Below are 15,164 nucleotides of genomic sequence, written 5' to 3' on the forward strand. Positions count from 1 at the left end.
TTTTTCTACTGTCTGTCACATATGTCTGGAGGGCTAGGGATGCTGAGGGACACCTGCTCTAGGGATGCTGAGATAAAGTTTCTAGACACTATTAATGACTGCTTCTTGTAGTAGCTAGTCCTGGAATTCTAGATTTAGTCTTAAGTGGAGCACAGGGTCTGGTCCAAGAGGTGGATATAGATGAACCACTTAGTAATAGAAACCATAATATAATTAACTTTAACATCTTTGTGGGGTGGGGGTGGGGGAAATTCCAAAGAAGCCCACCAAAGGGGAACTACAGAAAAATGAGGAAGTTAGAAAGAAATTAAAAGGAACAGTCACAAAGGTGAAATGCCTGCAAGCTGCATTGAAACCACAACAGAGGCTCAAATTAAACGTTTAGCCCAAATTTAAAAAACAGCCCAAAATTAAAAATAAGAAGATCAAAGAATGCCACCATGGCTAAAGAACAGCGTAAAAAGGTGGTTAGAGGCAAAAAGGCATCCTTTAAAAATTTGAAGTTGGATCCTACCAAGGAAAATAAAAAGGAGCATAAACTCTGGCAAGTCAAATGTAGAAGTATAATTAGGCAGGCCAAAAAAAGAATCAAAATCTAACTGCAATTTTTTTTAAAGTACATCAGAAGCAGGAAGCCTGCCAAACAATCGGTGAGGCCACTGGACAATTGAGGTGCTAAAGGAGCACTCAGGGAAGATAAAGCTATTGCAAAGGAGCTAACTGAATTCTTTGCATCAGTCTTCACTGCAGAGGATGTGAGGGAGATTCTCACAACTGAACCATTCTTTTTAGTGACAAATCTGAGAAACTGTCCCAGATGGAGGTGATAATAAAGGAAATAAGGAAATTTTGGAACAAATTGGTAAATTAAACAGTAATAAGTCACCAGGACCAGATGGCATTATCTAAGATCTCTGAAAAAGCTCAAATATGAAATTGCAGGACTATTAACTGTAGTCTGTAACCTATCATTTCAATCAGCTTCTGTAGTAGATGACTGGATGCCAATTTTTAAAAAAGGCTCCAGAGGTGATCCTGGCAATTACAAGCTGGTAAGCATAACTTCAGAGGAACTACAACAGTAGACAAGCGAGGAAACAGTAGACAAGTTCCTGTTGTTCCCCCAAAATAGTTGTCAGTCATGTTTCCTGTTCCTTTCCTCCTCAGAAGTCTTCTAAGATATTGGGATCTTAATCGTAATATGTGTGGTGTTGAAGGTCCGGGCATGGAAGGACAAATTTAATCCTATTTACTTGTAAATTTGCTTTCTGTGAGTGGGTTGATTCAGCACAAATACTGCTATAAAGGGATTTGGTTCCTGAAAGGAAAGGAGATGTTTTATTCTTCCACAGTAGGGAGATACAAAAACGTAACTGGATTTATTTCATTTCATATGGGGAATGTAGAGAAGTCATTGCTACAGGGAGTAAAAATCCATCAATCTGATTGGCCATTTTTTTCTGCCTATTTGTTCTAGAAGGGAGAGAGAGAAACCCAGAATCTGTGCTTCCAGTCAGAAGAGAGCAAATTTACAGGCAGGTGGGATTAAAAATGTTCATACCCCAAACAATTTTACATTTTCAGATATTAATTATTTTTAATATGTCACTATTAATATGTTTCATACCTTATGTACATGTAAAAGGACAGGTTACTGCAGCAAAGATTATGCACCTTACAGGTTACTGCACCTTACAATTTAAGGGCCCAAACCTGCTTCTATTAAAGTAAATAAAAACAGGATCACTTCCCAGACGAGACAAAATACAGACAGATGGCCTTATCAGGCAGTGGTTACTCATGTGAGTAGTCCCATGATTTCACTTGAGATTGCACATGTAAGAATGATAGGAGCAGGCCCAAAAGTTAGGCAAAAGAATATAATAGAATAATAATGTGGTTGGGTTTGTATATGATGTTAGTGCCAATATTTGTGTTTGTTTTAAAAATAATTTTATTTGTAATGTAAGTTCAACTAAAGAAATAGGAGGTGAGGCATGGAACACACATAGATGAATAGAAACTAATTTTCTTGTATACTGGTAATTTGTCAGTTAACAATAGCATTTGGACTTTTCTTAGTCTCAAATTTTAAGGAAAAAATCTCCAGCTTTATACAAGTTCTAGTTATTATTTAAACATTTGTATAATCTGTAACAGATATACTGAAATAACAAGGTATGACAATAATGAAGAGTCACTATGAACATTTTTAATCATTTAATGTGCACAAGTAAGACTAACCATCTTTCATCTAGCTGGTTTCTGCCTTGGTTGCTTTTTTAAAAAATGGAAATAAACAGAGGGTATGTTTTAACTTTTTAAATGGGTAATATTATCATTAGTCTATTAACACTGTTTGTGCAATAGCTAATGGAGTTTTTTTCTATAAACCAAATAACCTGCCAATAGCTAAGTTTATACAAAAGCTTTTGTAGATATGTTAGTTAATAGGAAATGAAACTAAGCACCATTGTAATGACATTAACCACCTGTTTCTCTTACTAACAAAATAATAGTTTTAAATTATTCCTCATTTTTTTATTATATAAAATGCTGTCTGAACTAACTAAAAACATTATTCTGAAGGCAGTTCTACTTTGGCAATATCCAGGGTACTGCAGTATTTATTAGCTGCCTAACACTCCTCCTACAGGTAAACTGGGAAAATTACATGACAGTTATATAAATGTTAGTATAGAAATACACATTTATTTGTACATTTAGAACAGTTTTAATTGGGAATGAATAAAAGTTTTGGTAGTGTTCACTTATACTCTTTTTTTTTTTTTAGAAGTTTAGGTACCTCACTAATAGCAATGTTGATGTTCTTTCAAATATTGGCTTTGGATTTTGTTGGGCAGTAAGGTTATTATGTGCCATAGTTCACATACATACTGTAATATTAGGTACTTAGAATAAACATTGTTTTCTGAAATCTTCAAAGAATCCTCTGTGCTAAGGATTCAGTCTGCATTCATTATAAATTAACAGCTACATACGTTCATCTTCAAAACTTAAAACACGTTGTTCAAAAGTGGCATACAGTGAACCTCTGAAGTGACATAAGAATGTGGCTAGTTAGTACAGTAAAAATCACAATATTTTTATACATAATTTGTTTTCTCTCCCACCCCCAAACAATAAAAATATTTTAATAATCTTTTCAGAATGGTTGTAGAGAGTTATTATATATAGAACAGAATACAAGAAAGTAGCTGGCAATTCCTATACCTGTAGATATTCAAAATTTTTGCTGGTGGAAAATGATAATACAAAACTTTCCTCAGAAATTTGGATATTTTATGCCTTGCTATTTATAATACTAATATTAAATTAGTGTTTTTCTTCCATATATTATGAAGCACACCAGAGATTACATTTAATTATAATTTTGTAGTAATATATTTTATATAGTGATGTATTTTTAGGAATCTGACTGTGTGTGTGAGAGAGATACTCAACCTCTTCCCTACTATATCACACACATGCTTGAGAATGTGATGTAGGTAAATGAGTAAATTGCAATGTAACATGTACCACTGCTCATTATCTTACTCTTTTCTTTATCTGCCTTTTCTGGGAAAGGTTAGCATTCTAGTGTCAAATCATTTAAAACTGATACATTGTTATAACATTTAGCTGCAAAGCAAACTGTAAAATAACACGTTGGTAGGGCTTGTATAAAATTACATAGTAAGAAACTTGCGTACTGAGAGTCCGAGCCAGTGCTAGGCATAAGCAGACAAAGCAATTGCTTAGGGCCCCAAGCAGCTCAAGCCCCTTTTAGTTGCCATGCCAAGTATGTGTTGGGAGGGGAGGGGAGGGGGCCTTCTTAGGCCCCCAATGGGCTAGCTGAGAGTCCAATACAGCTGAAAACTTACACTTTTTATTGATTATAAAGTAAATAAAGTTTATCAGAGGACTTTAGCTTTTTTCTCCAAGTATTAGCACCAGTTAATCTGTTGCTCTACATTAGCAGTTGTAATCCTATTGAGCTTAGTCTGTGGCTAAGGAACTAGTATTTATACATGTCATGCTGAACTGTCCCACATATTGAAAGGCCAAAACGATTTGCTCACTGTCCTTTTGTCTTTATCTTCATTGTAGGGATTATCCTTGAACACTTAGTTTCTTGTGGACTACTTGAGATATGGGGCTCTAGTAGCTATGAATATGTGGCTTTGAAATAAGAGATGAACGTTGGGGAGCCGTCAGGTACCAAATCTAGGTTTTGCTGCCTGATCCAGTGATTAGTTTGCTCAGATGCACTCTTAGTAAGGTTCACCGAAGAAGAGCACTGTCACAAGACCGCTAATGAGTTCAGAGGCATGTGTAGTTTCTTTATGAACAGTGTTTCACAGCTTTTGGTTCTTGATAGTGATTAGGTATTCTTTTCTAGGTACACTGCCTCTTTAAATCTTAAACCATTTCCATAAGGTCAAAAAAGTCAGATGAAACATTTTTGCCTTGGAATTTGCTGGTTTGTCGAAATCTAAATGTTTCATGAACTGCTCCTGACCTGGGGTTCCATTCCCTTTTGCAAAGAACGTTGGAATTTTTGACTTTCATTCTGAAATGAAGCAAACTTTCTCTGCCCGGCTCTAGTTTGCATATATAGTCTTTAGACAAGCTTCTCTGTGCCGGTCTTGGACCTTATTCTTGGTTATACCTCCTGTTTAGAGTTGTATCCATTAGGAAAGCAGTTCTGTGCCTTGTCCTTGGATTTCTGCTGGAAACACCAGATACCTGATCCCTTTCCCAGAAGAGCTCAAAATAGATGCCACCTACCTCTGCTGTTTTGCTTTGATTAAGCTTTTAGGTATCTTGGAAACTCTCCTCCTAATGCATTATTGCGAGAGTTGAGACCAGCAGGGTTTGCATATTGTTCTCTGATTTGAACCCTAGAGGGGAAAAGAGAATTGTGTTCTTAAAAGAGGATGTTAGCTCTGAAATTCACTTCCCTCACTGACTCAACAATAAACAAAATTTCTCATTCTTCAGAGCGTGCTTCATGGTCTTTTTGTTCATCCATATGTTTGACTGAAAGAGGTGGCTTGAATGTATTGAGTTGTGTGTGCTGTGTGTGTTTTGTATAAGCTCTTTGTGAGTTGATTTCATTGTAAATGGATGTATATTACACTAAGAGGCCTGTGAGTACATTTGAACAAATCAAAAGAAAAAGAAAAAAAAATCTAATTTACCATAGCAAGCATACCATTTTTATTTTTTCCCAGTAGTGTCATAATAAGTTGTCTAAAAGTTGCCATGTTCATTTAAAAAGTTCTGGTGTAGCCCCATTATTAATCATGTGGTTGCAGAGGATGATATTTTTTATGACAGTGAAATACTAATGATATAATATTTGAGCCTTTTTTATATCTTCACATCAAAAGCAATGTATTTGCCAACTGTGTTATATTATTATTGCTTTTATTTTTCATGTACTATAGCTGTTGTTGAGGGGATTTAAATTCCCACCTGAAAGAACAAAGAAGCTGAATGCACCAGTGCCTTAATATTAAGCTTTTTATCCACCTAAGAATACTTCTCTATGAAGCTAATGTTGTAAATAATGCTAGAAAACTGTTTGTGGTCATGCAACAATATATGCTTCAGCAGCAAAATTTTAATTCACTAACTTTGATTTCAAGAAAGCATGCTGCTTCAAATTCTCCCCTTGTATGCTAACCTAGTTTATAATTACAGGAACTTATTACTGTGGAAATTCATTAGCAATGCTGAATGGTAGTTCTCTGCTGATGTTCATTCTGTTATTGTAATGAATATGAAAAATATATTGTAATATGTAATTAATGACTGCAGATTACATCGCTTTCTATATCTCTTTCAAATTAAATAAATATTGAAGAGTACAAATATTCAATGTACTTATTAATTCAAAGCTTTCCATTCATGTCAGCAGCATCTGAGTGGTCAGTAGAAATATTAGAATATAATGTTGGGGTAGATAATACTGCAGGATATGGAATCATTATTTTAGACACCAAAATTAATATTTTTAACAATATCCAGAAACATTGGAGGAAAAGCTTGAACTTTACTAGCACCAGGACAGACGAGCATGAAAGATTAATGTAATCTTGCATATCATGATGCACATTCTTACACAGAAAATCCATCTGCAAGTGTCATGTCAGTCAGCAGAAATCTTTGATGGGTGGATGCAGCTGGGCTGTCTCTTCTGGCAAAGCTGCCCTTGAAAATGCTAAATGTGGTTATGATGCTTTGTGCCATCTGTAGTATGCCAGTTTATCCTGTCTTCATTGGCATTTTCAGTACTACACAGGGCATCAACAATCACAGAGACGGCAATGTAGAGTGACAGATTCATTTCCTCCAGAGGCTACCAGTCTCTGGTGTATACTTGTGCCACCTTGCTCCTTGTGTTATATTCTATTATATTGTGTTATATTGTGTTATAAATCTGGTATTTGATTTTATTTCATATTTCTATGTTTAACTCAGATTTTTAGTTAAGCAGCTTGCATATTCTAACATGGCCAATTGAATGTGGTTAATATTTAGATAATTTACTTCTATCTGATGATGAGAGGCTTAAACTTTTCCGATAATATGCCAACTGTGCCATTACAGAAACTTGTATTTTTGACCTATGAACAAATATTGCTCATCCTATGAATTTGAAAACACCAGCTTTAAATTAGAAACTGTATCAGATACCACCAAATAATTTCTGTAATCGAGTATGATTTTGACCTTTTTGTTTATAAAGTTGTTAAACTTGCAAGCCATTTAATACTTTTAATGCATTTAATTATCAAAATATAAGCAAAAATAAATTCTGACTTATTATGACTTTATGTTCATATGAGAGTGATAAAAATAAGTTGTTTGAAGTTAGTTCTTAAAACTTTCAGTATTTTAATTATTAAAATCTCTTTCATAGTAACTGAATATGAAGGACATGCTCTCTCAGTGCTTAAGGAATGTGAACTCCACACATTTGATGGGTAAGTTTGGTATTATTAGTTTTGCTTTTTACTGTGAGCTGTCTAATAATAATTACATAGGGCTTGTCTAAACAAGCACTTAGTTCACAACAAGCTGGGGTGTAAGTCTACCCTGTACTGGCCAACTGTCCCATGGACCCTGCTGCCATGCACTAAAAGTTCCCTAGAGTGCTTTGAACTACCCCCTTTGAAAGCTCCTGTAGGTACAATTTTAGTTAATTTATAGAATGCCTGCTGGTAAAATTTTAGGTTGTATTAAATTTATTACCCTGTTTTCAGGTACGTATTTGGACCAAATAGATTAGTTCTGTTCTAAAACTTGGCGCCTCTAATGTGATTATTTCTTTTGTTTTCAAAAATTATCCTAGTAATTTTAAATTTCATATTCTTTATTGATTATTGAATATATAATAATCCATAACTCTCTTGTGCAGGCTTAATCCCCCACCCCCAAATAAACATTAAAGGCTTCTCAGATCATTTTCTCTTAAATGTCAACCTTCTGTATTTGCAAGAATGACAGAGCTGCTGTGCTTTAAACTCATAGATTTATTCATACAAATGGTTCCTAATGTGAAGTTCAATACTTTTCTCTTAAATAAATGTTAAATTTGAATTTTTTTCCTTAAAACTCCTAAAAAGTGACTCAAATTAAGTTTAATCTAAGAATGGAAATATGTTTTCTGACCATATTAATAGAAATTATATGGACCCAATCCTGTCACCTTTGAAGTCAGTAGTACTGTTTTAGACATGAGCGGGAATAGGATCAGGCCCTGTGTAAACACTGTAGTGCTATATAGCATGGAAGTCTAATGGCTATTTTTACAGCCTTATTTTGAATTTGTATTTTCTTTTACTTTTTCCAGTGATCCATACAAGAAGGTTTAAATTATGCCTCAATAGTACTTCCAGAACTGTTCTACCTCTTCCAAACCTAACCAACACAGGGAGTCCCTTCTAATTTGTGGCTGAGGCGTGTTGGTGTGAGGCAACCTATATAAGACTACCCCAGATAGTTCTACCTATACAAGACTTCCATTTTCTGTCAAATTTTTCCCCTTCATGAGAATTTGTTTTTCTTAATTAATGGAAGGATTTTAAAATGTATGGGAAGACAAAAACCAAAATCATATGAATTGCTAAACTCTCTAAATTAAAAAAAGTGTAGCTGAAAATTACTTCAAAGGTCTATTTTTACATTTTGCAATTTCTTTAACCAAAAATTGGATTAGAAAAGGTAACTTCTGTGGCTTGGTGGGAGGGAGGCAGAGACAGGCAGAATGACAGCCTATGGAATCATAAGAATTGCCCTCTCTTCCCATGGATCTGTAGCTCAGCAACTATCTTCTCTTCAGTTACATTTTCTTTCCTTCTGTAGGTAAGTGAGATGTACAGACAGGCAGTTCTGGTGGCTGGCTAGCAACTACCACATTGCATCTACTTCAGCTAGGGTGATAGCAGTGCAAAATCTAAATCAGAGTAGCGAAAAGGCACTATGTTGTGTTTCTTGCCAGAGTTCTTTGTGCACTGTATCTAGGGATCATCTTTTTGCTCACTCTGAATGGCTGCAGCTTCCATCATTAGGAAAGAAAGCAGCAGCCCTTGCTTCACCGGGGCAGTCCCCAGCAATTCCCCAACAAAACCTATCCCCTGTACCTAAAGCAAAAGGGAGGCAATGTTCCTAGTGAGAGCAGGGAACTGAAGAAACTGTAGCTAATAACCCTGGGAAACAAGGGAGAGGATTCTGGACCTTGAGCCGAAAGGAAAACCATCTTGAGGAACCTACTCCCCAAAATTCTCTTCCTGAGCAAGACAGGGCAGATAGATATAAGTCCCAACGGCTGGATTTAGCTTTTGAACAGCTAGAGTTAGGTTTGTTTTCAGCCTTACAAGATGAATGATTCTTTCCCTTTTGGTACTTGGATTTAGGCTTACATTTAAATCAGCTTTAACCAGGACATCTCCCACCCCACCCTAGGGCTTGGTAGGGTGCTCAATTTCTCACACTAATACCAAACCTTGGTACTGATATGGTGATTATGCCCTGGTGATGCTACTAGTCCTAGCCTGCTGTACATCCTTAGCTTTGTTTTCTTATATCCAGTCTGAACTATGACAAAAGCATGGAAAATGCATGCAAGTCTTTTCTCCCTAATCACGAGCTTAAAATATCATGGATTTCGGAGAAAAATATTTCAGGTTAGACAGGTGTCAATGAAAACTGGTAAGAATATTGCACCTGATGACTGTTCCCATTGGAGCCCTTCACAGACTCCCATAGAGTAGCTCAATAGGATCTAATTATTGTCTAAACAAAGTGGTTCTTGATGATTTATATATTAAAAAAAAATTGTTTTCCTTGTCTGTCTGTCCTTAGGCTATGCAGTGTAGTTGTAGCCACGTGGATTCCAGGATATGACCTCCTTCACCTTGTCCTTAGGTTGTGAGTTCCTCCTAGCAGGCTGACCTTCCTGAATGTCCAGAAAGTGCCCAGCAAACAGAGGCTTTTTCTATAAACAAACAAAAAATACAGCCATGAATTTGCTGAATCTTATGTGGGGGTGAGAACCCACTTACGGGGTTCACATTAGAGTGCTTGCAGGAATTCTGGCTTTACATCATCCTATGGAAGATTAAGGCAGTAATGAATGCAACATAAGTCTTCAGAACTTGATTTCTTACAACAACAAAAAATAAGATCAGACAAACAACCAAGGACTGCCATAAACATGCAGAAAAGAAGTATGTGCCAACCTTTTGTGTCATGGAGATTTAATGGTTTTTATGTGGGCAGTTTTTTAGCCAGAACTTCCTTTCTTGTTTGATGGGGATGAGGTGGATCCTGGTTTAAAAATTAAGACATAAGTAAGAAAAAACTATGCGATGAGGAAAAGTGTCAAAGTTGAGAGAATACAACTTCAGTATTTATAGTAGGATGTATTTTGTTTTCCGAAGAGTTTACCATTATAAAACTGGTTGAATTTTTGGATATGGTTGCAAGAATACAACAGAAGATGCATGCATGCAGAAGTTTAAGTAACGTCCTCTGAACAAACTTTTACATCAATTTTATTCTTAAAATTTTGCCTAACATTGGAGAATGCTAACGCCCATATTTTTATTATTAAATTATATTTATCTGGAGAAACTTCTATTAACATTCACATACATTGCTTTGTAAAACTGCTTAATAGCTGTTTAAGAAACAGAAAAAAGACACTAGCCACAGCAGTACTTTTACAGACAAAAGCATTCTCCTCTATAGCCACAGCAGGTGGGAGTTTAATTACCTACTACAGAAACAATGATTAAGTACCTTCATGCAAAGGATTGCTGGTAGTAGGGTTTTATGCCTTGGTATATCCCTCAAGTGTTTGCATAGAGTCAGGATTAGCTCTTTTGAAATGGGTTTTAGCCTTGTTTTATTATATTTCTGGCAATTAATAAACACTGACACGCATTTATGGCTTGATCCTGCAAGGTCCTGCTCTGTCCCTCATCCAGCAAAGAACTTAAGCAAGAGCTTAATTTTATCCATATGAGTAATCCAATGGCAAGAGTATTCAGCGCCTTATTTAAACTATCTCGCATAGCTGATTTATACATGAGTTGTTAGATATTTATTTACATATAATATTTAATTCTACTGTGAAGTGCAAAGGCGTATACATCAGAGAGAGCAGAAATAAAGGGTGTTAATGTTGTGTTTAGATTTCAGAATAGCCGATGCAGCAGTGAAGTTTTGATCTCTTTCGAGATATGACTATACGCAGTTAGAGTTCTGTTATTCTTCTGAAGCCACACTTTTTTTTTCCTGCATTTTCAGTTATATCTTATCTCTGCCACTTTGTGGGTATCTCTGCCACTTACCAATAAAAATGCATAGAGCAAAATTTTGAGCTCAGCTGTCTTGGTGTACGTGCAGCCTACCTAGTCTTCAATGGAGTTATTCAGGATTTACATCAATATATATGAAAGTGGAATTTAACTCTCGGCATTTTGGTTTTAAGGCAAGCCTTACTAAACGTAACTCAAAGTTACTGCCATTTAGTCCCTACTAAATCACAATAAGGCTTCCAAAGATTCACACAGACCCAGAGGGTCCCCATAGCAAACCTTCTGTTAAGAGCACATGGACCACCTTCAGTGTCGGATCATAAAGCCCTTTTCCAGGCCCCATCTCCTTCCAATCCCTGAATGCTTTAGCCGTCCATTCCAAAGCTGCAGCCAGCTTCTTTGAGAGGCAAAGATATTTCAGTTCATGTCACAAGACTCTTGCCCACCAGTTTTTGACACTCAAATTATTTACTACTTTACTTGAAGCAATAGAATGCCTCCTCTACTTATCGGCTGCATCCATATGCTGAATAACACTCAAATCAGTGACCTGAAGAATATTTAGGCCTGTGACACCACAAGATATACCAAAGTAGTGTGCAACAGAATGTGGCAAATGCATTATGGGAAAAATTATTTCCTGAACTAAATAAGATGAACTGCTAAATGTCTTTGAGCTATCTGGCCCAAAGCAGAAGCATACCCCTTATATTCCAACACCTGTTTGCCCAGAAAATTTTGAGAGTATTTAAAAATCTAATTTATTTTTCATTATTTATACTATTTATTTACTTTTTGAATTGTGCCCAGTTTGGCTTATAAACATAGATTTAACAGTTATGCTTTCATTTGTAGTCTGTCTGATCAATTTCATTTTCTAGTTCTTATGTGTAACTTTAAGTGAGTGTTAATATGTGGATGTGTTTAGCAATGGCCAGATTTGGTGATCCTTTTCATCTAGATTAGTATTTTGCTTCTCAAACAACCCCATTGAGACTACATGGGATTGCCTGCCGGAGCCAAGGTACTACAGCATGTGAGTAACGGTGGCAGAATCTGGCACAATAATTGGCACAAGTGGAGTCTTTCTTAAAATAGGTAATACTGACTTGTGTCACAGGATAGCCTTAATAAGAAAGAGTAACAAATAGAAATCATGTCTTTGTGAAGAACATGGGGGCTGCCTGTAATAATTCATGAATATTATATATTCTTTTTGTCTCATTGTTTTGTGTTGTTTCCTATGTGCGTACAAGAAAAAGATCAGCGGTGCAGTTAGCCCTATAACTGTGACAGTCATGTTTAAAAGACAAAACCAGTGCCTTGTAACATTTATAGTATTTACACATCTATTATTATTATTAGCACCACTGTAAATTAAAAGATGTTATCTATAAATTATTTTAATGCCTCTGAGTTTTCAATGAATTATTGAAAATAAGCAGTATTTTATAATTTCGGATTACATTAGTATGTTATGTATGCTACCATGAACAAAAGAAGAAGTGTATGCTTCTGGCCACTGAAAGAAGTAAAAAGATTGTTTGTGCAGGTGAGATAGGGTATTAACACATTCCGATTTCTCATGTTTGTTAACCTATCCATCCTACTTCACAGATTTAGTTACTGAACTTGGGAAGTGATGTTTCTCTTAGTCATTATGACCTGTACACTGTGTGTGTATTTCTCTATATGTAACTATAATTCAAATACCTAGAAATGATTCTGTTTTTAAAAACTATTTAGAAATATATATATAATATAATATAAGTATTTGAATTGTCCTTATGTAGATATTTGTGTTTATAATTGTCTTTCATTTATGGATCAGCTATGATATATGAAACAAAAGTATTTATCTTGTACTGCTGAGCCTCATTGCTGATTTTTTTTTTTTTTTTTTTTTTTTTTTTAATAGGGTGGTTTGTGTTGGTGGCGATGGGTCTACCAGTGAGATAGCTCATGGTCTACTACTTAGAGCTCAGATAGATGCTGGAAGAGATACAGATTACATTCTTTCACCTGTCAGAGCACCACTTCCTCTTGGCATTATACCAGCAGGTGAGAACAGAAGATACAGATTTCATTTAAGTACCTTTCTTATAGACTCTAAGGCCAGAATGGACCACTGTGCTCATCTAGTCTGATCTTCTGTATAACACGAGCTATAGGACTTTCCTGAATTAGTTCCTGTTTGAACAAGAGCATATCTTCTAGAAAAACTATCTTGATTTTAAAATTTCCAGTGATGGAGGATCCACCAATCGCTTAATAAATTGTTCCAGTGGTTTATTACTCTCACTGTTAAAAATTTGCCTATCATTTCCAGTCAGAATTGTACTGTTTCAATAAATAATAAATCTTACTTAGATTAGTTCATAGTAATGGCACAGATCAGTTCCTTACCTGTGGGAGGATTGCCTGGGAGAGGAAATCTAAGTTCTCCTCCTCCCCATTCTTGAGTTCCATGGGGAGGACAGGTTTCATCTCCATGCCCTCATGGAAATGGTGCCATCCTTGTGGATGTCCCTGGTGTCCTCCTACTTCCTTCCACCAGTTTCTTCGGCAGCATCTCCATTGGATTCATGTTTCCAGGAGCTCCCCTTAGTGGTAAATTATGCCAAAAAGATCATACAGTCTCAGGCCATATTAACTCTTACCTTATCTCTGCAGGGCTATCGGGGCATCCCGTTGACTTGTCCTGTCCCTGTCCCTATCCCAGCTGAGCCTTCCATTGACCTGACTGTGTCCCACCTGTTCTTCTTTACCACTACCACCTCAGCTTGTCCGCACTCTCCTGCTCCTACAGCATCTACAGTAGAATCTGAGTTATGAACACTTCAGAATGGAGGTTGTTCTTAACTCTGAAATGTTTGTAACTTTGAACAAAATGTTAGTTGTTCTTTCAAAAGTTTACAACTGAACATTGACTTAATACAGCATTGAAACTTTACAGAAGAAAAATGCTGCTTTTAACTATCTTAGTTTAAATGAAACAAGCACAGATACAGTTTACTTACTTTGTCAAATCTTTTTTTAACTCCCAACCCTTTTTTTTTTTTTTTAGTAATTTACGTTCGTTTAACGCAGTACTGAACTGCATTTGCCTTTTTTTTGGGGTCTCTGCTGCTGCCTGATTTCATACTTCTGGTTCCTAATGAGGTGTGTCGTTGACTGGTCAGTTAATAATTCTGGTGTTTGTAACTCTGAGGTTCTACTGTACTCTGGGCTACGCAGAGAGATTTCCACTGAGTCCAGAGAGAGGGATGATACTGCAGAGGTGACTGAGAAATCCCCATGGGGAAAGAGGGATATTTATGGATGGAGAGTCCCTTCTGTTTGTGGATTTTTTTTGGGGGGGAGGGAAGGAGCTGATTTGATTTCATATTTGTAACTGCATTTTTCATATATCCTTTATAACCAGTAAGGGAAAAAATGGAGCTATGTCTTTTCTCTAAAGCTAATGGCCATTCATACCTTACTCGTTTAATTTCCCATAAGAAATATTGAAGTAAGTGCATGGGTTGCCTTTGGAATGATTTCAGCTATCCATATTCCTCTCCTTTAGGCTGAACCGATGTCCCGATTTTATAGGGACAGTCCCAATTTTGGGGTCTTTTTCTTATATAGGCTCCTATTACCCCCACTCCCGTCCCAATTTTTTTCACATTTGCTGTCTGGTCATCCTACTCTCCCTTTTAAAGAAATAATGGTAGTTCTTTGCAAGCACTATTAAAGAGCTTCAACTTGCTTTTGCTTTTACAAATTGCAAATAACAGCAACAACATTTTCAAAATGCAGTATTTAACATAAGCAATAATTATTAGAAAAATATGGTGGATTATATTAGAGATGGCTTAAAGTACACAAGAACAAGGGACTGGTTTAGTGAGAGACCACATAATGATCTCAGCTACATGAAGCAAATAAATGTTAGGCCACCATTCTGACCTTCACTTGTCATTTGAATTGCTGTGAATGTGGTGGTGGTGGTATGAGATGGAATCTCTCCAACTTTTTACTTCATGCAATTTGGATGTGCTTAGGTTACTGTTCCTCTTGATTAGTACTTATTCTCTTGAGTTTATTAATAAGGAGTTGTACATCATAACCAAGAAAGATAGGTGCACCCAAAGGAATGTGCATTTAGAATATGTTTGGGAGTAAGTTGAATTATAGGGTGATTAAACTAATTTAAATAATGCAAGTATAACAAATGCCTTTTAAGAGAGATTTTTATATTTTTTTAAAATCATACTTTGGTTAAGTATTATGTCATGTTGATTATATGTACTTTATAAATTATCTATTTTGGAAAAAGTAGTCTAT

General features: G+C 36.0%; 1 protein-coding gene across 3 annotated transcripts in view; it reads left to right on the plus strand.

The window, feature by feature from the left end:
* CERKL (ceramide kinase like) overlaps window positions 1–15,164 on the plus strand; it is a 104,392-nt gene that overhangs the window by 74,523 nt on the left and 14,705 nt on the right. For all 3 annotated transcript variants that reach the window (XM_054044407.1, XM_054044408.1, XM_054044409.1), the window contains 2 exons: window positions 6,932–6,995; window positions 12,754–12,896. In XM_054044407.1, coding sequence (XP_053900382.1) covers window positions 6,932–6,995; window positions 12,754–12,896 — 207 coding nt within the window. The remainder of the gene's footprint in view (window positions 1–6,931; window positions 6,996–12,753; window positions 12,897–15,164) is intronic.

Source organism: Malaclemys terrapin, chromosome 11 (assembly GCF_027887155.1).
Source record: "Malaclemys terrapin pileata isolate rMalTer1 chromosome 11, rMalTer1.hap1, whole genome shotgun sequence".
Classification (NCBI taxonomy): Eukaryota; Metazoa; Chordata; order Testudines; family Emydidae; genus Malaclemys; species Malaclemys terrapin.